Raw genomic sequence first — 25,372 nt, 5'->3', positions numbered from 1 at the left:
GCTGTCCTCACTCCTGGTCTCACCTGGTTCCTGCCTGGCTGGGCTTCCCTGCCCACAAGGATGGATTGTAAGATAGCTGCCCTGGCTCCGATAGACAGCCAGAGAACGTGCATACTCCCATCCACACTGTAGCATCAGACACCTGCCTCTGCTTGGACTCTTAGCTGAGGCCTCTTCTCTTTTCCAACCCATCCACACCCCTTGACCTCAGCCTCAAAAGCAGAGCACATGGCTCAGTGGTAGATGTTTGCCTAGCGCATAAAGCCCCGGGTTCCATCCTTGGCACTCCATAAACTGCTGTAGTGCTGCTAGCCTCTAACCCCAGCAGTCCTGTGGGAGAAGCAGGAGTTCAGGATCATCCTCCGCTACATCTGAGACCAGTGGCGGCTCAGCCTTCAGGAGGCAGAGGCAGGCGGATCTCTGAGTTCAAGGCCAGCCTGGTCTACAGAGAAAGTTCCAAAGCAGCCAGGGACACACAAAGAAACCCTATCTCAAAATGAATAAATAAATAAATACATCAATAAATAAAACCAAGAAAAATAACTATCAAAAAATTAAACAAAAAGAAAACAACAGAAAGCAAACAAAAACTCCAGAACAAAAAAACCAAAGTAAAATGGCAGAAATGTAGACTGTGTCTGTCAGACTATTAAACAAGCCTTCTTTTTTTTTTTTTTGTTAGATTTATTCATTTACTATATATGAGTACACTGTAGATGTCTTCAAACACACCAGAAGAGGGCATCAGATCTCATTACAGATGGTTGTGAGCCACCATGTGGTTGCTAGGATTTGAACTCAGGACCTCTGGAAGAGTAGTCAGTGCTCTTAACCACTGAGCCATCTCTCCAGCCCCCTTAAACAAGCCTTCTTTAGTGCCCTTGACTAGGTCAAGGCTAAGCAGATAAAGGCGCCTGCCACCGAGGCCAAGGACCTGAGTTCGATTCCTGAAACTTCTATGACAGAGGGAATGGACTCCTGGAAGCTCTCTTTTGACACCGCATGCTCTTTGTGTGCTCTAACCTCCTCTAACCAGTAAAAAAATGTTAAAAAAAAAAAATCCAAAGCAGCAACACACATCAATCCTCCTGGTTTTTTGTTTTTTTGTTTTTCATGACAGGGTTTCTCTGTGTATCCCTGGCTGTCCTGGAACTCACTGAAGACCAGGCTGGCCTTGAACTCACAGAGACCTACCGGTCTCTTGCATGCTAGGACTAGAGGTATGTGCCACCATGCTTGGTTTACAAAATAATACTCTTTAACTGTGGCCTGATGCCACCCAGTGTGACTCAGGATGGCTCTTCACTTTCCCAGGTCACCGAAGGAGTCCAAGGAAGCAGCTGGGGCCCGGCAGTGCCAGGCACAGGTGCAGGCTCATGTCCCACCCCTGCCTCCCAGGAATGGGTGGCAGCTGCTCTGGGCTCTGTGGACAGTTCCACCCTAAAAACTCACAAGGCTCTTCTGTTTGGTTTGGACATATGTCCTGGACAGATCTACAGGACACTTGAGGCATCTGTGCAGCCCCTGCCTTCCTCTCCTTAGCCAAGATTCTGAGAAGATCGAGATATGCCAAAGGGTCACAGTCCTGGTGGGAGAGAGGGGTAGCCAAGCTATCAGCTCTGCAGCAGAGACTCAGAATAGCTCGTGTGAGGCTCCAGATTTCAGACCCTGTGACTCCAAACATGTAAAAGGACAAGCGAAAATAAATAAAAGTGCACTTGAGCTGGGCACAGTGAGGATGTCACAGCAGGGATCTCAGCACTTGGGAGGTGGAGGCAGAAGGATCAGAAACCCAAAGCTAGCCTGGGCTACATAATGAGTCTGAGTTCAGTGCCCCCCCACCCCACCCCAAATGGTCTGGGGATGTAGTCCTTTGGTAGGGCGCTCGTGTAGATGCTGTAACCACAGAGTTCAGTTCCCAGCACCCCAAGACACAGTGTGGTGCTGCTTACAGGAGGGTCACAGGTCGAAGGTTACTCTTGGTGACTTAGTAAGTTTTGAGGCTAGCATGGACTACACGGAACTCTGTCTCTAAAAATAATAATAAAATAAAGTAAAACCGCCCAGACAAACTGAACTAAAAAACAAACAAACACAACAGAAATGCAGTGGATTACGCCTTTAATCCCAGCACTTGAGAGACAGAGACAAGGGGATCTCTGAGTTGGAGACTAGCCTGGTCTACATAGAGAGTTCTGGGACAGCCTGGGCCACACAGAGAAGCCTTTTATTGAAAAAGAGGAAGATTAAAAAGGGAAGGCTAAAGGGTAATGGGAAAAGAAAAAAAGAAGCCCCTGTGGGCCCCTCGTGTCCCCTCATGTCCCCTTGTATCTTTGGACTTGGTTCCTATTTCTTCCTGGCTTCAGCTGTCCTGGAACCTGTTCTGTAGTAGACCAGGCTGGCCTCGAACTCACAGAGATCCGACTGCCTCTGCCTCCCAAGTACTGGGAACAAATGCTTCTGCCAGCATGCCTGGCTTCTGTGTTCTATTTTGAGATTCTTTCTAAAACCAGAGCTGTTTCTGCTAGGCTGGCAGGCTATTAAGTCCCGGGAGTCCGTCCTCACGTGCCTGCCCCAGCACTGGTCTAACACGTGTTTGATGCTATGCCCTGCTTTTCTGTAGGTGCTCAGGATACGATCTCGGGTCTCTGTGTTTATACAGCATGAACTTTACCCACTGAGTCATCCACACAGTGTCCACTGTTTATTTTGTGACAGGCTCACCAGGGTTCACCTTGATCTGTGCTCTTCCTGCACTGTTAGTTTCCTAAGTATCCCAAAGTGGACTACGTGCAGCGGCTCTCGTCTTTCCTAACATTGTGGCCCTTTAATACAGTTCCTCACATTGTGATGAATCTCTGAACCATAAAACTATTTTCATTGCTACTTCATAACTGTAATTTTGCTACTGCTATGAATCAGAATGGAAGTCATCTGGTGTACAGGATATCTGATGTGCGGCCCCTGTGGGAATCGAGGCCCACGCGTTGAGCACTGCTGCTGCAGTACTGGACAGGAGTGCAATTTGGTGGTAATAGGCTTTTCTAGAATCCACCAATGAGCGGATGGGAGAGGAGTTGGATAGTAGAGCCCTTGACTAGCAAGTGGGAGGCTTTGGATTCAATCCCCAGAACTGCAACAAGACAAAGGAGAAAACAGCCCAATATGGTACTGGCCTTTCATCTCAGCTCTCTGGAGGCAGAGGCAGGGGGAATCTCTGTGAGTTCTAGGCAAGCCAGGGCTACATAGTGAGACAGTCCTACAGAACAAAACAAAACAACAAAATAAGCTTAAAAAATAAAAATGACTAGCAAGCGCAAGGCCCTAGGTTCGGTCCCCAGCTCCAAAAAAAAAAAAAAAAAATAAAAATAAAAAAAAAAAAAAAAAAAAAAAAAAAAAAAAAAAAAAAAAAAAAAAAAACAAACAAAAAAGAAAAGGCCAGGCTGTGGTGGGAAAAGATCTCCGAGGCCAGCCTGGTCTCTAGAAAGTTGCCAGGAAGCCAGGCCACTGGGTTCGGCCCTGTCTTGAAAAAAAAAAAAAAAAAAAAAAAGAAAAAAAAAGAAAAAAAAGAAAAAGAAAAGAAAGAAAAAAACCAGATACTTAGGAGGTAACATTCTGTGCAGGGGAGACCAAGTGCAAGCTGTCTCTTCCCGACCTGGAGCCTTAACCATTACCAAACCAGATGTCCTCATTCCACAGCTGGGGAAATTGAGGCAAGGAGCAATGGGCTGGCTGGTTCAGGATCTCACACAGCGTTCGCGGAACTCATCATCCACAGTACAGTCTCTCTCTTGCACCCTGGAGCTCAGTGCTGGAGGGAACTGAGTCTGGAGTAAGGGGAGGGGTGAAGCTCCACGTTTAAGGCCATAGAACCAGTAACGGGAAAAGAATTCCTGGAGCTGATGCTGCCTCCCAAGGATGGGTGTGAGCCCTATGGTAGCAGGGGAGTCCCCGCAGAGACTTGAGGCTCGTCTCCCTTCCTATCTGCCAGGAGCCGCAGGCTTGGCTCTGGACTTTAACCTCCGGCTGGGGTTGGCGCCGGGAAGGGCAGGCAAGTGGCCCAGAGGCCGTCGGGGCAGAAATTCCCCTGGTCCTTGTGCCAGGGGAGTTACCCAGGGTGTGGGGCTGGGAGGCAGGTGCAGACAGGGGGTCAACTGGGCACAGAGGCGCCTGCGGCTTCATCTGCAGCTCGGTGGGGTGGCAGGGCTTCGCTTTCCCGTGCTTCTGTTTCCCTCTTTATAAAACAGGCGTGTTTCCTACCTTGGATATGAGACCTCCCTCCCCCAATGCCCACTTACAGCTCCAACCCGGGAGGGTTTCACAGGAGTATGGGCAGGTCTGGTGTGACACAATGGGCTTCTTATAGTCTGAGTGGGAAGAAAAATGCCCCAGGCAAAAGGGAACAGATCAGGAAACCCTGTCCTCTAACAGGTCAGGGAGCATGGGCACGCGACTGGGGAGACCGCAATGCCCTGCTCAGATCAGAACCACCTTTGTAGCGGGAGAGGCTCGGCGGGCGGCTCACTGGCGCCACCTGGAGGCAGCTACGAGCCAACCTCCCAACCACAGGCCGGGACTGAAGAAAGGCCTCTGGACCCACTTCCTGCGACCTATGCACAAAATCTAGTGGCTTCGCTGTGTTCAACCCGGTAGGCATCGAGGAGGCTCACTTCCGAGGCACAACCTATTGTTTTTCTCCCCTGTGTTCATTTTTCTGTGGCTCCCTGTGCCTTAGGGAGGAGTTCTCAATGGGTCACAGGGATGGCCTCTCTGAGTAACGACTCCAAGCTTCAGAGGAACTACGGGCAGATGGTAAACCGCGTCACTCTGAGAAGCTACTTCCAGACTTTTCAGAGGCTATTCCTTCTGCTTGGAACATCCTTTCTTCTTTTTCCCTTCTCGTTTTCTCGGCACTTCTTCTAGAACCCTCTCTGACTCCCAGGTCAAGGTCATGATCCAATGAGAGATGGTAATCACCATTCTCTCTCCACATATGTCCCCACTCCTGGAAGTGCTTATTGAATGAATGAATGAATGAATGAATGAATGAATGAATGAATGAATGAATGCACGTTGTGCCGAACTGTTTACACTTTAACCAGAAGAGCAGTGGGTGTAATTACAACACCTCAGGATTCTCCTTAGCCCTGGGCCTTCGTATATACCCTTCCATCTCTAGGGAACATGTAAGCTGATCCATCCCATACTTAAGAGAGCCTTAGAGAGCTGTACCCCTCCTCCAGGAAGCCCTTCCTGATTACTCTCAGCTCCAACTGCTTCCTGAACTTCCTTATGTGCTGGGCCATGATTATCTGGGGGGACAGGTTTGTCTTCCGAGTCATAAGTCAGGTGATAGAGCCAGATCCTATTCATCTGTGGCCTTTGCCTCTAAGCTTACAGCAAAACCATCCTTCAGAGACGTGGGTTTGAATCCAGACTGCCTCTTTTGTTAGAATCTCCTTATAGACCTGTTTCTCACATGAGTGTCTTGGGGTGCTGGGAGGGGCGTAAGAAGGTGAAGTCCTGATGTTCCCAGCTGGCCACATGCTGGGTGACTGCGGGTGACCTCCTTCCTCTTTTGGGGGCCTGGCTGGCTGGATGAATGGGTAACAGAGGGTATGTCAGCACACTCATCCTTTTGGGACATTCTGGGAGGCCGCACGGGGCTTCCCGAGGTGGGAGGGTAGGGCTAGGCAGAGGGAAGAGGTATCTGCTGGGTTAGGGGAAATCCAACCTTTCCCATCATAAACGAAGGATGGGGAAACAAACAAGGCAGTTCTGCGGGGCGGGAGGGGAAGTCGGAGAGAAAACAAGGCTTCTTCACAGATGGGTGAAAAACCACAGCCCACTTGACACCCACTTCCCTCCGGAGCCCCTGTGTCTCAGGGTCCAGGGGATGTGTGTCTTATTCCGTTCTCTGGTCCCCCCCTTACCTGCTTTTCTGCTTTGTCTGGTAGTTGCTGGGCCTCAAAGCTTGACATGCCCCTGCCTCTTTTCTTCCCTTCCTGTGAGACTGGTCTTCACAGGCGACTGCAGGGGAGCGGGTGGCATCCAAGTCATAGCTGGTCTGTTCTCTGCCCAGAGCTCTCCACAGTTCCCACCTTCCTCGGGCGACCGACCAATTGTCATGACTCCCACTCCTGTTCCACCCTCCTCTGTTCCACCCTCCTTGATATTCCTCTTGTTTTCTCCCCTGGGTCATACTGGCTGTGACCCCCACCCGTCTCCTCCTAGCCGTGGCACATGCAGCTCCCTCTGTCGGTAACGGGCTTCCTTGAGGACTTACCTCTGCTCTTAGAGGCCCCACAGGTCGGAGGACCACTGACTGGCAGCTTCCAAGAATGGAGTGAGAGGCAGAATTTCTTCTCTGGAGCCCTGAGAGGGCAGCTCAGGGAATGTCTTAGTTTTAGCTGTAGGGGACATATCTTAAGTCACCAAATTTGTGGTTATATGTTACAGCAGCAGCAGGAAACTCAAGTACACCTAATTCTGTCATTATTGTTGTTGTTGTTGTTATTATTATTATTATTAGTAGTAGTAGTAGTAGCAGCAGCAGCAGCAGCAGTACTGTGTCTGCACACACACATTGCGTGCTGCTTTGTATGCCAAAACTCCCATGTGGAGGTCAGAGGAAAACTTTCAGGATTTGGTTCTCTTCTTTCAGGTTCAGTTCTAGGGACTGGACTCAGGTCTTTTGCCTTTTGCTGTAAATTCTTCTGTCAGTGGAGCCATCATGCCAGCCCAATCTTTAATTTTTCCATTGTACTAAAATGTTAGAGATTGAACTCAGGGACTCATGGTACTAGGCAAGGGCTCTACCACTGAGCCACACTTCCAGCCCTCACTGGGGGATTCTAGGCAGGGGCTCTACCACTGAGCCACGCCCCCAACCCCTCACTGGGGGATTCTAGGCAGGGGCTCTACCACAGAGCCACGCCCACCCTCTAATGCATATTTTGAATGTCCTTGGCTGGGAGGCTGCTTCTCATCTCCTATCTAAATTCCATGTTCTTGTATTTCTTTGTTCACGGCTTTCAAGATATCACTGTAATGACTTGTCTACAGACTTCCCTAATTCTCTGCTTCTTATTTGGGCTGCTGAGGCTGGAGACCCTGTTGCCCTTTTCAATACTCACCCTTAAACTTTACGGCTCCCATACAGACTGCACGGCCCACATGCAGGTCCAAGGTACTTGCTTGCCCGCTCGCTCACTCGCTCACTTTATCAAGTGTCCGAGGAGCACCAGTTGTTTTCCTGGCACTGTCCTTGAAGGTGGGCAACGCAGGTGGGGACAGTGTGTGCTTCCCACTCCCATGTACTCTAACCCCTTAAAGAAACTGCACCTTAGGGACAGAACCCATAAGAGCATAACTAAGGCTAAGTGGGCTCATAAAAGAGAAGCTCTGCTGGGCAGTGGCACACATTTTTAATCTCAGTACTTGGGAGTCAGAGGCAGGTTGCTCTCTGAGTTCAAGGCCAGCTTGGTCTGCAGAATGAGTTCCAGGACACCCAGGGCTACAAAGAGAAGCCCTGTCTCCATTAAGTAAGTAAGTAAATTAATAAATCTAAATAAAAGTGGGGCTCTGGCTTGGTAAGATTTGCACCTTTATCAGAGAGCCTGAGTTCTGTCCCATCTGCCTCAGCCTCTCTGTGTATCTCAGAGAAGAGACTCCTGTGAGGCCAAAGCAAGATGGCTGCCTACCAGCCCAGACAGGAAGTCCTCAGGGTTCGATCTCCTTCACCAGTGTCTTGGTCTTAGACTTCTGGCATACTGAACCACTCACGCAGTTCTGTGCCTTGATGAACCTCAAGTTGGCCACCTTTGGCTATGGACATCCCTGTGGCCAAAGACCCACTTCCAGCCTTACTTGGCCATTCTGTTAATTCTTGCTTTTTGGAGATAGTTTCTTTGGCAGCCCAGGCTAGCCTCAAATTTGTTTTGTAGCCGAGGATGACTTTGAAACTTGTGAGCCTACGGCTTCATCTCTGGAGTGCTGGGATTGCAGGTGTGCCCCATGATACCCAGCCAAAGAAAGTCGGTCTTTTATTTCAGGGTCTCACTCTGTAGTCCAGGTTAGCCCGGGGCTCAATTAAAACCTCCGGCCTTCTCCTCCACTGGAAAATAGGTGTGCATCCCCCTTCCTGGTTTATGTGGTGTTGGCTTTGTGCATACTCGGCAGGCATTCGACAAGCTGTGCTGTATCCTCCAGCTCAATTCTTGGGCTTGCTTCCTTCCTTTCTTTCTTCCTTCTCTTCTTTCTTTCTTTCTTTCTTTCTTTCTTTCTTTCTTTCTTTCTTTCTTTAATTTATGTGGGTGTGTATGTCATGACACGTAGGCAATGGAATACAGATCATCAGGCTCCAGAGCCAGTGTGTACCCAGAAGCCACCTTGCTGCCCAGCAACCCCCACCAGCCCAATTCTTATGTTTATTTATTTGCTTTACTCCTCTGGGGTTCTGGGACGTAGAGGAGGGAGTGGGAGAAGTGGGAGGCATTTCCGCCTTAGGAAGGACTCTGAAGCTGGGTGCCCCGGGAACACCTGTCCTGCCGGCATTCAGGAGGCCCTTGCAAGTCAGCCTGGGCTGTGTAGCAAAACTCTGCCCCCAGAGCACAAAACAAACCCACGGAAATTCAAGAAAGGTCCAGGGCTGTCAATGGACCGAAGGGAGAAGAAACCTTAGCTCTAGAGGCTTTGATTTTCTCCTGTGAGGTGTTTGTGTGTGTGTGTGTGTGTGTGTGTGTGTGTGTGTGTGTGTGTGAGAGAGAGAGAGAGAGAGAGAGAGAGAGAGAGATGGGGAGGTTGAACAAGAGCTCCCACCAGTTGTTGGCAGCTGCTGTGTGGCCCCCTCACTGGGGATTAGAATGGGATGCATGGGTGAAATACCTGTCTTGGCTCTGAAAGGTGAACAGTGGCAGCCGGGCGCCAGGCCCCTCCCTCCCCCCTGCAGCTCCCTCCCCTCCCCTACAGGCCCCTCCCTCTCCTCTCCAGGCTCCTCCCCTCCCCTGCAGGCTCCTCCCCTCCCCTGCAGGCTCCTCCCCTCCCCTGCAGGCCCTTCCCCTCCCCTGCAGGCTCCTCCTCCTGCCCTGCAGGCCCCTCCCTCTCCTCTCCAGGCCCCCTCCTTGTCCTATTCCCTCCCCACGTTGGCGCTCCAGTCTACAGAGAAAAAAATAAATGGGGTCAGGCTTCCTTCCTTTTCCTGGCTGGTCTCCACAGGCAACTGGGCCATTGTGTGTGTGGCCTCAAGGTCATTCCCTGTCCAGCCAAGTCCACCTATGCACATGCTTGAGAAAGAGCATCTGGGGACAGAGCAGAAGGAGCTAGAGATGTGTTGGAGGTGCTCCCCCCCACTCCCTGACCCTCCTCCTGTGCTGGTAGAATCAGAAGGCTTGGTGGCCTCACTGCTGGTGGAGAACCAGTGACCTGTCTGGGTGGAGGCCTCAGCCTGAGGTATCCTGTGTGGTCCTACTTCTTAATTTAAAACTGGGACAAACCGCCTCTCCCCTTCTCTGCTTGGTTCCTTTCTGTCTGTCTTCCTCTTCCTCCTCCTCCTCCTCCTCCTCCTCCTCCTCCTCCTCCTCTTCTCCTTTCTTCTTCAAAATTTCTGTATTTATTTTATGTATATGAGTACCTTATCTGTATGTATACATCTGCATGCCAAAAGAGGGCATCAGATCCCAGGATAGACACTTGTGAGTCACCATATGGTTGCTGGGAATTGAACTCAGGACCTCTGGACGAACAGATGGTGCTCTTAACCGCTGAGCCATCTCTCCCCCCTCTGCGTGCTTTTTTTGTGTTGCTTTGTTTTGTCTTGTTTTGCACAGGCTCTCACTGTGTAACCCCGGCTGTCCTGGAACCCACATAAGTAGACCAATCTGGCCTCAAACTCACGGAGATCCTCCTGTGTCTGCTTTCCATGTTCTGGGATTAAAGGTGTGCACCACCATACCTGGCCAAAGGCAGGGTCTTCTGTACCTCAGACTGGCTTGGATCTTGATCGATATGGAGCTAAGAATGAACTGGAGCTTCTGACCTCCCTGCTGCCTCCACCTCCAGAGAGTTAGGGTTACAATCGGAGGCCACCCTACTGGGTTTATGTGGTGCCGGGGACAAACCCAGGGCCCCGTTCCACCAATACAGCAAATCTCCCACTCCTCTTTTTGTTTTTCAGGCACAGGTTCTTGCTCTGTAACCCTATGTGGCTTCAAATTTAAAGCAATCCCCCTGCCTCAGTATCTTGAGAGTTGGGATTACCCCGTCTCATCTAGCTACGGGGGTGTGTGTGTGTGTGTGTGTGTGTGTGTGTGTGTGTGTGTGTGTGTGTAGCCTGGCTGTCCTGGAACCAGCTTTGTAGATCGGGCTGGCCTCAGACTCACAGAGATTGATGTGTGTATTTTAAATAAACATTTAGGAGCTTTGGGAACTGAAGCCCCTTTCAAGGTGAAGCTTAGAGGGGAGCCTCAGACACTTCATGCATATCACAGGGCCTAAATGCTGTTGGAAGTGATATTGTGGTTGCATGAACTTACACTGGTACAGGGTTATGCTGGAAGGTAGAATAAATTATTTTCACACACGCCTATTAAGTTCTATACAAAACGAGAAAGACCCACATGTGTGGGATGATGCACCACAGAAACACATCACTGTTGTTTTTTTCCACCAACTACTGAGGATGGAACCCAGGGACTCATCATCCTAGCCAAGAGCCATGTCCCAGCCCCTCACTGGAGGATTCTAGGCAGGGGCTCTACCACTGAGCCACATTTTTTGCTCTTCACTGAGGAATTGTAATAGCTCTAACACTAGGAGCTACACCCTTAGCCTTAAATAAATGTGTTTGTTTTCTATCTGTCTGTGACTAAAGGCAAATTCCTTGTTGTGGGTCATGAACATTATTGACAACACTCGGGGCAGGTTTCTTCCTGCATATTTATAGCTTCTTCAGTCTTAAGAGGCAAGTACTATGATGGTGTGTGTTACAGATGAAGAAGTGCAAAGAGCAGATGTTTAGTATTGCCTGTTCAGAAACACGAGCTGCGCCCTCTTCTGGCAGCCTTGGGAACTACAATAGCTGGAGTAAAATTTACAGCACTCCGAAAACTTAGTTTCCTCACTTGGGAAAGACAGAACTGGCAGTAACTATGCATAACATGTTTATAGGAGCTGATGACGTAAAAGGACACAAGTAACCTGGTTATGTGGCACGAACCCAGAATCCTGACACTAGAGGGGATATAGGTGGAAGAATCAAAAGTTCTGTGCCAGCTTGGTCTACATGGTAAGAACCTGTCTCAATAAAAACAAAGGAAATGGTGGGCAGGTTGGAGGCTTAGTTCAGTGTAGAGCCCCTGCCTAGAATCCTCCAGTGAGGGGCTGGGGGCGTGGCTCAGTGGTAGAGCCCCTGCCTAGAATCCCCCAGTGAGGGGTTGGGGGCGTGGCTCAGTGGTAGAGCCCCTGCCTAGAATCCCCCAGTGAGGGGCTGGGGGCGTGGCTCAGTGGTAGAGCCCCTGCCTAGAATCCCCCAGTGAGGGGCTGGGGGTATGGTTCAGTGATAGCTTTTCTAGTCTTAACCAGGTCCTAGGTTCAATCCTCAGCAATGAAAAATAAAACTACCCACATTATTCTCATTATCGCTCTCTTGGGGGTTTGGAACCCAGAACTAAGTGCTCTTCACCACCAACCCTGACTACAAGAACTGTTAATATCTCACGGTGATTGTTGTTTCTTTCATGGACTGTAAATGAAGGAGACTTATACTGGCTTGAGATGGCGCCTAGAGATGCCCAGAGGGATGTGTGGCTTGGTTGTGGGGACACCTGATATTCCCTGTACTAAGGATACAGAATCTAGCTTGACCTAGAATCTCTAGAGGTTTCCTCCCTCTCCCTCTCCTGCTGGCCTAATCAAACATCCAGCCCTCATACAGAGCCCCATCCGCACAGCCTCGGGTGGCATCCCTGGTTCCCCAGGTTTTCTGGGATCTGGCTGTGCCTCTTACGCAGTGGCTGCATGTGAAAGAGTCCATTTTGTCTAGCTGGGGAGGCAGAATTTTCAACTTGTCATAGCAGAGGTTGCCAGCTTCTCACTTTGGAACTATTCTCTCTGACCAGAGGCAACAGCAGACCCAAAAGAAAGACTACACTTCTCAGAGTCCCTTGCAAGTTGGGGTGGGAGTCGGGGGGGGGGAGGTGGGGGTAGGGAGAACCCGACAGCCATTAAGGTACTTGATGTAATTGAGAAACTGAAAGCCCTGGGCTGAGGAAGATAGAAGTCTATTGCTGAAGACATCGTGGGGACTCCACTCTACTCTCAACAATGAACTTCTGAGCATTTAAAAAAATGCATATAATTAATCCTAGATCCATATAAGATACTTTTACAATGTCAACTCTATTTAGTTTCTCTATACCTTTAAACAAAAAAAAAATTTTTTTTTTTTTGAGATACTGTCTCCTGTAAGCCAGGCTGGTCTTAAACTTCATTGGGGAGACTGGGCTATGCCCTGAACTCCTAACCTTCCTGCCTCCGGCTCTGCTGGCATTGCGGACATGCACCACCTTGTTTAGTTGCGTTCTTGATGTAATGGATGAGACCCAGAAAGTGCTAGACAGTCCCTTGAGAAACACTATTCTCTGAGGGGAAGTAACCCTGCCTTAGGCTTGGGTGAAGGCAGGAGTTACCCAGTGAAGCGGGTCTTTTTCTACTCCACATTTTTTGGAGAGGTCGGATCCTAAGCCCCCTGAGGAACCGGATACACTTCCGTGTGAACTGCACACCTATGCAAGGGCGCCAGGCCCTGCCCTGGAGCTGAGGGGGCGTGGGTCAAGTGTCCCTAGATGCGCATGCGCTCAGCCTGGGCATGCTCTGGGCTGGGTACCAAAGCGAGCTGCGCTTGGCCAGGCTGGCGGCGGTGGAAGGAAAGGCTGACAACCACGTGCATTCATTGGGACGTTTATGGACTGGGCAGCTCTCCCACAGTTCGGCGCTATGTCTAGATGGAGGCAGCATGGCGGGACCACGGCCCGCATCCGTGCTGCAGGTGAGCGGTCCTGGGCTCAGGGGCGGATGCAGGGAGATGCTGCAAGGGCATGATTCTCTCCAGGTCTCAGCGGCCTGCACTGCTACTGAAGAGGTGGCGGTGGCTACTCCAGGGCTGTGCAGGAGAACCGGGGCGGGGACGAGGAGGAGGTTGTCAGTCAGCAGGAGGACCCTCCCGCGGCCCCGCCCACCGCGCCTCCCGCAGGCCCCTCCCGTCCCGCTCAGCCTGTGCCATGATCTGGGGTCTGGTGCTGCATGAAGGTAGACTGGTCCTCCAGATGGACTGTGACAAAGGAGTCTGGAAAGGAATCCCCAGGCACACAGGCTTAGCAGTGCGCCTGTGAGAACCCAGACATCTGGTGGCTGGGTCCAGACTGGTCCTGGCTCCGGAAATTTGACTTGAGAGTCTAGTCTGATGCGACAGGCAAGACTCCAGACTCTTGTTCTTCGTCTGGGAGCACCTGTCCAGAGCACCTGCCCTAGTAACAAGGTCTTGAAGATCTCTGGGAATTCCTAGTCTGATGGAAGAAACATGGCCTTTGACTCTGGGAGATACCAATCTGATGGAGAAGACATGGCCTTGGACTCTGGGTGATACCAGTTTCATGGAGAAGACATAGCCTTGGACTATAAGAGCATGGTTCCTGACTGGGAGCTTCTAGCCTGATGGAGGGGATAAGGTCCCAGTCTGATGGAGGAAACATGGTCCTGACTCTGGGAGCCCCCAGTCTGATGGAAGAGACATGGTTCCTGATTCTGGGAGCTCCCAGTCTGATGGAGAAAGCATGGTCCCTGACTCTGGGAGCCCCCAGTCTAGTGGAGGAAACCTGGTTCCTGACTTTGGGAGCTCCCAGTCTGATGGAGGAGACATAGTCCCTGATTCTGGGAGCTCCCAGTCTGATAGAGGAGACATGGTCCCTGACTCTGGGAGTCCCCAGTCTGATAGAGGAGACATGGTCTCTGACTCTGGGAGCTCCCAGTCTGATGGAGGAGGCACAGTCCCTGATTCTGGGAGCTCCCAGTCTGATGGAGGAGACACAATTTTCAGTCTGATGAGAAAGACATGGTTTTCTACTGTGGGAGCCCCCAGTTTGATGGGGGAGAGGTGGTTCCCAACAGAGAACTCTGTCTGATGGAGGAGACACACCTAGCAGCCTGCATCCTAGTGCACATTCAGGTTGGGAGAGCTCTGGTGTCTGAAGGTGGAAACTTCTTGCCCTCATGCCATGTCTAATGGGGGAGGAAAACACCTGCATTCACCCCGACTCCCCAGGATGGTGGAAGAGGCTAGATCCCCATGGTTTAGTCTCCACTGACCTAAGAAGAAAAGATGCCCACCCTCACATGACACCCCTCTTTATGGCTCTATATCCATATGGCGTATACCTCGGTGGATGTGACCGTTTGAGAGGCAAGAGCTCACATGGGACACTCGGGTCAGATGGAAGAGGCACATGCCTGTCTCCCACAGGCATGTGAGGGAGGAGAAAGACATCTTTGGGTGCACCCCCACCCCATGCCGCTCACTCACGGGCCACCTGTAGCTCCACCTCCAGAGTGTCGGTCTTGCCCTGCAGTGTGACGGTCTTGAGTGTGTAGCGTCCGGCATCCGTGAGGTTCAGCTTTTGCACCAGCAGTGAGCAATTGGCGAAGCCCACCTCCCGGCCTGTGTGCGCTGGGCCGGCGATCCAGTTCCCTGATGGCAGCTGACTGAGCAGTCGGTTGGGTTCTGAGGCAGGTCCACGGTACCAGGCGTAGACTAGCAGGTCCTTGGGGTAGCCCTGGACAGTCAGGGTCACGTCCTGGCCCTCCATTGGCTTAGTTGGTACAGGGACAATCATCATGGCTACAGCTGCGGCTGGGGAGAGAACCACCACCACTGTCAGCCAGGACTGCCCTGAGTGTGGTGTGGAGTCCTCCCCCTCCCTTGGCCAGCTCCCCCACGGATGGGGCTCCTCATGAGGTGCTGGGGAGGAGGCAGAGGATGGAGGTGATTTCTAAGGTGATCACATAGACTCTTTCTCAGTGGTACTTGCCAGAAAGACATCTCCCCTGTTTGTATTTCAGCCTTGGATAATGATGCAGGTCCTATGTAATAAATTGGAAGACCCCACAGGGTCTGGCCATGTCTCCTCCATCAGGGTAGAGAATTCTAAACTCTGGGGGCCATGCCTCCCCTATCAGATTGGAAATCCTAGAATATGGGGCTGTGTCTCCCCCATCAGATGATTGGAACTTCTCCTCCCACACAGTGTCTTTTCTGTGAGAGCAGCAGACCCAAGACTCCTCCATCAGATTGGAAGACTCTAGGCGAGATGAAGCTGTACATCCTATATCACAAGGAAAATTCTCACAAGGTGTAGATTTTGTCTCCTCCATCAGATTGGGACATTCTAGATTTTCAATCTAGTTTGGGACCCAAGAAGCTGGGAAGACTATTCCATTGGTTTAAGATTCCCTAGAAGGTGGGAGCTTCTGTCTCCTCCATCAGACTGAGAAATTGTAGATTATTGGGAGTGAAACATTCTGATCAGGTTGGAGACCTCCAAAGTTGGGAATAATTGTCTCTGTTCTATAGAAAATTTTAATAAAAAGTGGGGACATTATACTCCCCCATCAGATTTGGCAGGTTCCCAAAATGGGACTTGTGTCTCCCCCATCAGACTAGGAAATTTAAAGTAGTGTCATGTTTCCTAATGACCTGGAAATTCTTCCAGGCTGTGCCTCCTCCCTTTGACTAGAGGGCTTTATGTCTCCCACACCAGTGCCCAGAGTTGAGGCATTGCCTCTTCTCTTTGACTGGCAGCATCACTGATCCCTCTGAGGTCAGAGAAAGACCATGCCTCCTCCATTACAACAGCTTGTTTCCAAGGTGGGATAACAGCCATGTCTCTCTGTCTCGATCTCAGCACCTGCCACAGGATTTCTGGCATCTTGTGGAGAAGCAGTTTGGGGAGTGTTATATTAGGTACACCCTGCACCTACCTGCGGACCTTGGATACCTCCCATGTTGGCCCTGAGGTCATCTCGTCCACCCTGTCTCCAGCAAAGGTCCCTCACAGGTAAGACAGGAGGCACACTTACCTTTGTGACAGTCATCTTTGCTCTGCGTGAGCATGAGACCCAGCCTGTTAGTGGAGGAAGAAGCGAGGGAGGAGGGGGTGGACGATTCCCACTGTCCCCAAGGGACAATGGCCATTTGAGAAGAAACCCAGGTAGAATTAATGAAACTTTTTTTTTTTTTTTGAGACAAGGTATTGTGTAGCCCAGGCTGACTGAACTGTCTGCGTAGCTGAGGATGGCCTTGAACTCCTGATCTTCTTGTGGCATGAACTCTGTTCCCGCAGGTCCCTTGATCCGCCCCCCCCAACCATGCGTGGAAGAGAGGTGTGAAGACAGTACTTCTCGTGTCCACAACTTCTCCACAACTGTCTGGTTTTCCAGCTGTGGGGTGTGTGTGTGTTTTTGTGTGTGTGTGTGTGTGTGTGAGAGAGAGAGAGAGAGAGAGAGAGAGAGAGAGGAGAGAGAGAGAGAGAGAGAGAGAGACATACAGGCAGACACACACACACGAGAGAGAGAGAGAGAGAGCGCGAGCATGCATAGGCACTTAGACATGGGCACTCGCGCATGCCCATGTCCTATCTAGACTAATTGACACACAGTCTAGTTGGCAGAAGTTCGGGTCTGCGTGCCTGGGTTTGGGGTAAAGCTGGTGCCTTTTAACTAAGCGAGGTAATTGCATGGAAGGACATGGACCCTGGTGTTGACTCTGCCACCTCACAGAAGGGGACGCTTGTTTGTCTCAGTCTAACCTCAAGGCAGAGGATATGAGTCACCATTTCTTTTCTACGCCACGGGCTTTGCCTGCCTCTATTCGAACCTAGACAAGACGGGGACGATCTGATATGCCACCTTGTTCACACATAGCCAAAGAGTGTGCTGGGAATCCACTTATCTTCTGGGAAAATGGTGGCCCAGTCAGCAAAGGCCAGCTGGGCCTCTCTAGAGAGCAGGTGGCTATCAGGCCGGGGCCGACTCACCAGACAGCTTAACCACCACTGAGGCAGAGCCAGACAGCAGCGTCTTGGAGTTCTTAGCAATGCACGTGTACGTGCCCTCGTGGGCTGCACTCATGGAGCTGATGTTCAGGTGATCCTGACCATTCTTCAAGGCCTTCCCATTGAAGGCCCACACATACTCTGGCTCAGGGCAGGACCGGGACACACACCACAGGGTGAGGGACGTGTTGAAGTCCACTTTAATAGTGCAGCCCGTGCGGGTGGTGGAGTCTTGGAGGATAGCCACTCGTTCAGGGCCGACTGTAGGGCAGGAGGGAGAGACACAGGAGGGGCAGGGGTGGGGTGGGAGGGGACACAGGTGTGCACCTCAGGTCTTCTGTCTACCAGATTGGGTCCCTGGGGCTGGCTGGCAGGGCTGAGCAGAGGGGAGAAAGAATGTTTTTCTGTCACATCTTGACTTCTAGCACTGCAGTCTTGAGACTCACTAGCCCTTCACTGAGAACTCTGTGTGTTTTGTTTTGTTTTGTTTCTGTCAAAAAGAGTGTGTGGAGCTGGGCAGTGATAGCACAGGCCTTTAGTCCCAGCACTTGGGAGGCAGAGGCAGGTGGATCTCTGAGTTCAAGGCCAGTCTGGTCTTACAGAGTGATTTCCAGGACAGCCAGGGCTACACAGAGAAACCCTGTCTTGAAAAACAAAAAACAAAAAAACAAAAATCAAACCAACCAAACAAAAAGAATCCATGCTTCTAGATTCTAGGCTTCTCAGGCCCTAGCTAAGGTTTTAGACTCTTGGTGGTTAGAACTTGATTCTAGGGCTCTACTTCTAGTGTTCCTAGGCTTTGCAGTCATCCATAGCTTCGTCTCTGGTTCTAGAGTTTCCAGTACCTGAATCCTCTGGTTGTAGGATTCTAGAATTTTAGTTTCTGTACGCCAGCCTTATTCTTGAAATTTTACTGTTATTATTATTATTATTATTATTATTATTATTATTATCATATTTATTTATTGAGAAAGAGCCTCATTATGAAGCCCCGGTTGAACTTGACCTCACAGCCATGTGCTTGCCTCCTGGGTCCCCACCCCCACCCCCACTCCCACGGCTGAGCAGCTTGGTCATTTGTATTCTTAGGATTTGACGCACACAGCTGCTGGCACAGGAAGTACCACGCGCTTCTGTGATGAGCTTTTGTGATGAGCTTTTGTGATGTCCCCGCTGAGCCCAGAGTTCCAGCGACCAATGACAGTTAACCCACGTTATCCGTTTCTTTAGGCATCTTTCCTTTTTCCTATTTCTTTTCAGACAGACCTTCATGTAGCCTGGGCTGACCTTGAACTTAAAATGCAGATGACAAGGACAGGAGCTCAGGATCCCGCCTCCAGTTCCCTAGGACTGGGCTGATCGCCATACACGCACATAAGCATTTTTGTGGTGCTGCAGATTGAGTTTGGTGCAAGCCAGACATATGCGGTGGCCTGGTCTGAATAATGATCTTCCCTCCACCTCCGGATACCTGGGATGGCTGGTGTGTGTTCCCTCTCTCAGCTACAGGGTCCTACATCGACCTGACATTGTCAGCCATAACCTGCACTATAAAGTCAGGTATATTCTAAGAGGGGCCCTGGCTCCTTCCCCAGCCTGCTTTCTGACTTGCTGTGTGACTGTAGACTCCTTCTCCTGGCCTCAGTTTCCCCGTCTGTGAGATACGGATACCAGGTGCCTTGGAAGACTCACAGTATACCGTCAGGTTCAGCGGCTCGCTGCGGCTGACGCTGACCGGGTTCCACACCTCACACTGGTAGGCGCCTGCCTCCTCTCTGCGGACGCCATGCCGGGTCAGCATCCTGCCATCAGGGGACAGGCCCAAGCGGACAGCGACGGGCAGAGCGTCACCATTGAAGAACCAGCGGACCTCAGCGGGACTGGGGCTGCTACAGATGAGACGAAGGGTATCCCTACGCTCCACCAGCGCAGTGTCGTTGGCCATGACCGTGGGAGGGGCCAGGATCTCTATGGGCGGAGCGAGAGACAGAGGGGGAGGGGAGGGGCACCTCCTGTCCCCGGGGCAAGAAGTACCACCAAGATGTACTTCTGAACCCTGAGGCATAGTGACAAAGAATGGTTTTGGAAGACAGACATTATCCTGGAAGCCAGAATGGAGAAGGTGAGCACGTTTTTTGTTGATTTAGCCACACCCACACCCTACTCTAAAAGGACTGGTTGATTTAGCCACACCCACACCCTACTTTAAAAGGACTGGCAAGATGGCTCAGTGGGAAAAGTGCTTGCCACCAAACCTGATGACCTGAGTTCGATCCCTGGGTTCCACAGGGTAGAAAGAAAGCACTGACTCTCCAAAGTTGTTCTCTGACTTCCACGTGCACACACACACACACACACACACACACACACACACACACACACAAATGCTATTTTAAAGAGTAAATTGTTGTTTCTTTTGTTCCTCAAAAGAGGGGTAAGGATGAGGAAGAGAGTAGAAAGTCCCGGACATGTCAGAGGGGGTGGCTCACCATAGACCTGCATGTGTCCGTAGCCCACCTCCGTCTGAAACTGCCTGTTCAGAGTCTGCAGGATGTAGGTGCCTGTGTGCCCAGGTAGGGCACCATGGATATCAAGGCTGCCATCGGGACGCACAGCTTCCCGCCCTGTGTGGGCTGGTCCAGGGGTCTCATCACCAGTGCTGACAATGTAACTGGCCACCAGGAAGGTAAGGCTGATTGAAGGCCCTGCATACCAATTGTAGGCAAGCAGTTCCCCAGAAAGCCCATGGACTACCAATGAGACATTGTCCCCCTCTGCAGGTTGAGCAGGCTCGGGGGTGATGGAGATCTCAGCCCCGGCATTCAGGATCCAGGCTGAGAAAGAACAGAAGGGGCAGAATTGACTTGTCGCCTCATTTGACAAGAGGTGAAAAGCTCAGAGGGTGACATCCCCAGTGTCTACAAGGTCAGACAAAATCAAGAGTTGTGTCTCCTTTACCCACACTTCCCCTGGGATAAAACCTAGAACCTTACCCATACTAGGCTCACCCGAGGCTCTTGCTGGAGGATTCTAGGCAGGGGCTCTACCACTGAGCCACACCCCTAGCCCCTCACTGGGGGATTCTAGGCAGGGCTCTACCACTGAGCCACACCCCCAGCCCCTCACTGGGGGATTCTAGGCATGGACTCTACCACTGAGCCACGCCCCCAGCCCCTCATTGGGGGATTCTAGGCAGGGGCTCTACCACTGAGCCATACCCCCAGCTCCTCACTGGGAATTCTAAGCAAATACCCTGCTATTGACTCTGAGCTCCTCCTACCTGTAGCTCTCTGACCCTCAATATTTCAGTCACCTAATTTTGAGCAGGGAGTGGAGTCTGAACTTTCCTATACGATGGAGAAGGCTTGTCTGGAGCTCCCGATCTTCCTGCCCCAGTCTCCTCAGTTTCTGGCATATATCAGCAAGTCAGGCATTCACAAAGACATGTTGTGTGTAGCGTGTCTCTTTCTGCACATACTTCCATTTCCTCAAGGTTGATATGAAAAAAAAGAATTCTACGTCCCCTGCCACCTGGCCTGACGCTTTGCATAGCCACTACTCTGCAGAGCAAGGTGGGACACAGAGAGTTTTCCATGAGAGGCGCCAGGCTGAGACTCAAACAGGCTACTCTGCTCATGTAGCCGACTGTGTCTGTGACCTCTCGCAAACATTAGGGCCTGTCCAAGTCTTTCACCCCAGCCTGGAGTGCTCCTTCTGCCTGTCAAGGACCCTTGCCTCGAGAGCAGATATGTGAAGCCCCTCGCTCTCTTTTTCTTTCCTTTCCATCCTTACCTTTGGTCCCCTCACCTCCCACCCCTCTCTGTCTATGACCCCAGATAGTCAAGGCTTGCTTCAAGCTTGGCCCATGGCTAGGGATAACCTTGAATTTCCGATCTCTCTGCCTTCACCTGCTGAGCAGTGAGATTCCGGGCTCACAGCACCACACCCAGTTTACGCAGTGTTGCTGATCAAACCCAATGCTTCATCAGTGTCAGGGGAGCACCTGACAGTCAGAGCCACATTCCGAGCCTCCCCCACCGCTTCACTGCCACAGACGGACAAATCCTGGCCAGCAGAGCTGGTCCTCACTCTTCCTTCTCGACACCTTGCCCGACACCTCCTCGGCACTGGCACGTCTCACAGGAGACACACTTGAAGACTTGGCCTGGCTTTCAGTCCCTTCCCAGTTGAAAGAACGCAGATGGAAGTGGCAGGTTCTGGGCTTAAGGCAGAGTTCTGCCATTTGCGTTATGAGTCTCTGGCCAGAAAGCCACCTCTTCAAGCCCTGGGTTTCCTCTCTAGGAAGTCGGGCCTCAAGTGAACATCCTTCTCGGTGGTTGCTAACTAGAAGAAAGGGCTCGGAAGTAGGGAGACAATAGGTGCTAATCGACCCTGCATCTGAGGACCTCTGGCTGAAACCGTCAACCAGGCCCACTTATATATAGTTAAGTAAGGCTGTGGCTAAGTAGCAAAAACCAGGCACCGTGGTCACACCCAGGAAGCTGAGTCAAGACAATTGTCTCAAGTGTGAGGCCAGTCTGGGCTACATAACAAGATTCTGTCTCAACAACAACAAGAGCACAACAGCAGCCTCCATCGCTGGGTGTGCTGGTACACACCTTCATTCCCAGCACTCAGGAGGCAGAGGCAGGCAGATCTCAGTGAGTTCAATGCCAGCCTGGTCGACACAGAGAGTTCCGGGTTAGCCAGGTCAACAATGAGGCATAAAGGTACTCGGGATGTAGCTTAGTCTGTAGAGTGCCTGTCAAACCCTGGGTTCAACCCCCCGGCACCCCATAAACTTGGCATGATGACACACACCCGGAATTCCAGCACCAGGGAAGAGGAGGCAGACAAATCAGATGTTCAAGGTCATCTTCAACTAGAAAGTAAGTTAGAGGCTAACCTGGGCTATAGAAGACCTTACCACAAAGACACCCCAAACCAAGCCACCAACAAGAGTCTAGAAGCCCTGACACTAGTCAACCATGTGGCTTGCTTTGCTCTGGCTGCTCTAAAGCCTCCCTGCTGACATCGCTTAGTGGCAGTCTCCAGCCTGCCCTATAGGCCTCCTCTCAAGAGCTAACTGCTCCAGAGAGGAGCAAAGTTGCTTTCCTTATAGTGCAGGCCTGGAGAAGGCTCACACCTCCCTTCTCCCGGGGAGGCCTTCCTCTCTGTCTGGAGGCTTTTGGAGGTGCAAGGAGTTGGCTGATGAGGTGGGGGACCCCTTCTCGCTCACCACTGAGGAGGAACCAGCTGCCCCAGGTCAGTGGCATTTTCATCCCAGGCTGAGGTCCGAGATGGTTGGTGGTGATGGCGTCCCGGTCTCTCGGAGGCCCTTCCTGGTTGAGGCTTGGCTCAGTCTGCCACTGGACCTGGGATCGGTCGGCAATTTGGAACCGGGGCGGATCACCGGAATTTGGAGGGATCGAGTCACAGAAGATCTGGGGCCCTGTTTGGGCACTAGGGTGGGTGTGGCAGGCACCGGCCAGGGGCCATGACCCGGCCAGGCCTCCTGGGGCAGCTGCCTAATCCACTTTGTGCCAAAGGCCCAGATTTGGTACTGAGAGGAGAACCAGGTCGCCAGGGAGGAGGGAGGAGGGAAGAAGGATGCAGGAAAATTCTGAGGCAGTTCTTGACCACCATGCTTGTGGTCTCCCTGCTGTACAGTGGGGTTACTGAGGGGCAGATGTTGGAGACGTCTGCTTCTCCAGCCCTCAGTACTGCCAGAGAGTGACACGTGTAACCACAGTGGATGGCACAGCAGCTCTGTGACATGGGCATCTTTAACACTCGCAATTGCTTGGGAAGTTGAGGCAGGAGAATCCTGACTTCAAAGTCTTCCTCAGCCAGGAAATGATTAGGAGACCAGTCCAGGCTCCGTGAAACCCAGTCTCAAAAAATCAAGATGGAATAAAAGACTCTTTTTAAAAAAAAAACAAAACAAAAACAAAAAATGAACAACAACAACAAAAACCGAAAACCAAAACCAAAAAACAAACAAACAAACAAACAAAAACCCCACAGGGTTCCATGTAGCCCAGGCTAGACTTGAACTTATTGTATATCCAAGGATGACCTTGAATGCCTGATCTTCCCACATCTACCTCCTGAGTGTTCAAATTATAGACGTTGGCCACCATGCCTGGCTTACATGGTGCCGGATCCCAGGGCCCCGTGGATACACTGTAAGTGCTCTATTGTCTGAGCTAAGCTCTGCCCTCCCCTTCTTCTCTTTTCTCTCCTATCACCGTCCCTTCTTTATTTTATCATTATTACGTGAGCGACGTGGCATGTGCCATCACATGCATGTAGAGGCCAGAGGATGCCTTTGGAGATGAGAGGACGATGCCTTTGGGAGTCTCCTTCCTTCTACCTGTGGCTTCCAGGGATTAAATTCAGGTCATCAGGCTCGGCGGGAAGTGGCTTTACCCACTGAGCCACCTCGCTGATATTTCTTCCCTTTTTCAAAAAACTGGTTATTTTTATTTCTTAATCATGTGTATTAATGTCTGTGTGTGGCTCTCGGCATGAGGGTGCAGGTGCCATGAAGGACAGAGGTGTTTGGTCCTCTGCGGTGACAGGATGTTGTGAGCCTCCTGGTTAGGGTGCTGGGAACTGAACTCAGACCCTCTGTAAGAGCAGTCTACACATTTGACCGCTGAGCCCCACTTTCTGTTTCGACACGAGGTCTCACTACAGAGCATCGATGGCCCACGGCCCATTCAATAGCCCAGAGACGCTCGGAACTCATAAGCCCCCTGCCTAAGCTTCTGAGGGCCGGAATTACAGATGTGAACCACCACATCTGGCTCAAAAAATTCTTTTTCAAGACAGGGTTTCTCTGTAGCCCTGGCTGTCCTAGAACTCACTATACAAACCAGGCCAGCCTTGAACTCACAGAACTCACCCTGCCTCTGCCTCCCTAGTGCTGGGATTAAAGGCATGCACCACTATACCCATTTTTTTTAATTTATCATATTTTATTAGTTTTTGGCAAAGGGAAGGCACAATATGTCCCTTCCACAGTGGGTTTGTGGAAGTCAGCGGACAACGTGCAGGAGCCAAGTCTCTCCCTCTGTCATATGGGCTCCAGGAACTGAACCCCGGCTCTCATGCTAAGTGACAGGTACCTTTGCCCACTGAGCCATCTCTTTAGTCTTTTTCTTTTCTTTTCTTTTTTTTTTTAAAAGATTTTATTTATTTATTATATATAAGTACACTGTAGCTGTCTTCAGAAACCAGAAGAGGGCATCAGATCGCATTACAGATGGCTGTGAGCCACCATGTGGTTGCTGGGATTGAACTCAGGACCTCTGGAAGAGCAGTCAGTGCTCTTAACCGCTGAGCCATCTCTCCAGCCCCTAGTCTTTTTCTTGCCCCTTCTCTCTTTTTTAAGTGAAAATTTCATTGTATGTGCATAGCTGTTTCGTCTGCATGTATGTATGTGCAGTGCCCACAGAGGCCAGAGAGGACATCAGCTCCCCTCAGACACGAGTTACAGGCATCAGCTGCCATTCGGGTGCTGGGAATCAAACCTGGGTCCTCTGGAAAGCAGCCAATGCTCTAACCACTGAGCCATCTCTCCAGTCCCCTCTCTTCTCTTCAACAGCATTTTGCATAGCATTTGCATAATGACCATCTAGGTGACTACAGGCACAAGGATGATCAGAACGCTTTTTATTAAATAAATAAATTTGATTGACATATCATGCCATAAATAGAATGAAATTGGCAAAATTCTGGAAGGTAAGGCTGATTGATCCTTACGAACAAACATTTCTGGATGACCCGAACTCTTCATACTCCTTTGGTAATTAAAAATAAAAACTATGGGGCTGGAGAGATGGCTCAGCAGTTAAGAGCACTGGCTGCTCTTCCAGAGGTCCTGAGTTCAATGCCCAGCAACCACATGGTGGCTCACAACCATCTGTAATGGGATCAGATGTCCTCTTCTGGTGCATCTGAGGACAGTGTACTCACATACATAAAATAAATAAATAAATCTTAAAAATAAAGTCCCAAACTATGAAGCCAGGAGTGTGGCTCAGTGGTAGAGCCCCTGTTTAGAATCCCCTGCTGTGGGGCTGGGGGCGTGGCTCTGGGTGGAGCCCCTGCCTAGAATCCCCCAGTGAGGGGCTGGGGGCGTGGCTCAGGGGTGGAGCCCCTGCCTAGAATCCCCCAGTAAGGGGCTGAGGGCGTGGCTCAGTGGTACAGCCCCTGCCTAGAATCCCCAGGGAGGGGCTGGAGGCGTGGCTCAGGGGTGGAGC

At 51.0% G+C, this 25,372-nt stretch overlaps 1 protein-coding gene across 1 annotated transcript; it reads right to left on the bottom strand.

Moving 5' to 3' along the window:
- Window positions 1-12,941: 12,941 nt before the first annotated feature.
- Ceacam16 (CEA cell adhesion molecule 16, tectorial membrane component) lies at window positions 12,942-22,505 on the bottom strand. Its single transcript, XM_032894265.1, has 6 exons — window positions 22,342-22,505; window positions 19,592-19,936; window positions 18,795-19,070; window positions 17,085-17,363; window positions 14,576-14,902; window positions 12,942-13,159 (listed from the first exon to the last, which is right to left on the bottom strand). The coding sequence occupies exons 1-6, from the start codon at window positions 22,382-22,384 to the stop codon at window positions 13,149-13,151; spliced, it is 1,281 nt and encodes a 426-aa protein (XP_032750156.1). The 5' UTR covers window positions 22,385-22,505; the 3' UTR covers window positions 12,942-13,148.
- Window positions 22,506-25,372: the final 2,867 nt, after the last annotated feature.

This window comes from Rattus rattus, chromosome 2 (genome assembly GCF_011064425.1).
Source record: "Rattus rattus isolate New Zealand chromosome 2, Rrattus_CSIRO_v1, whole genome shotgun sequence".
In the NCBI taxonomy this organism is placed as follows: domain Eukaryota; kingdom Metazoa; phylum Chordata; class Mammalia; order Rodentia; family Muridae; genus Rattus; species Rattus rattus.
The sequence above is the reverse complement of the archived record's forward strand: the minus strand, read 5'-3'. Positions and strand labels throughout refer to the sequence as shown.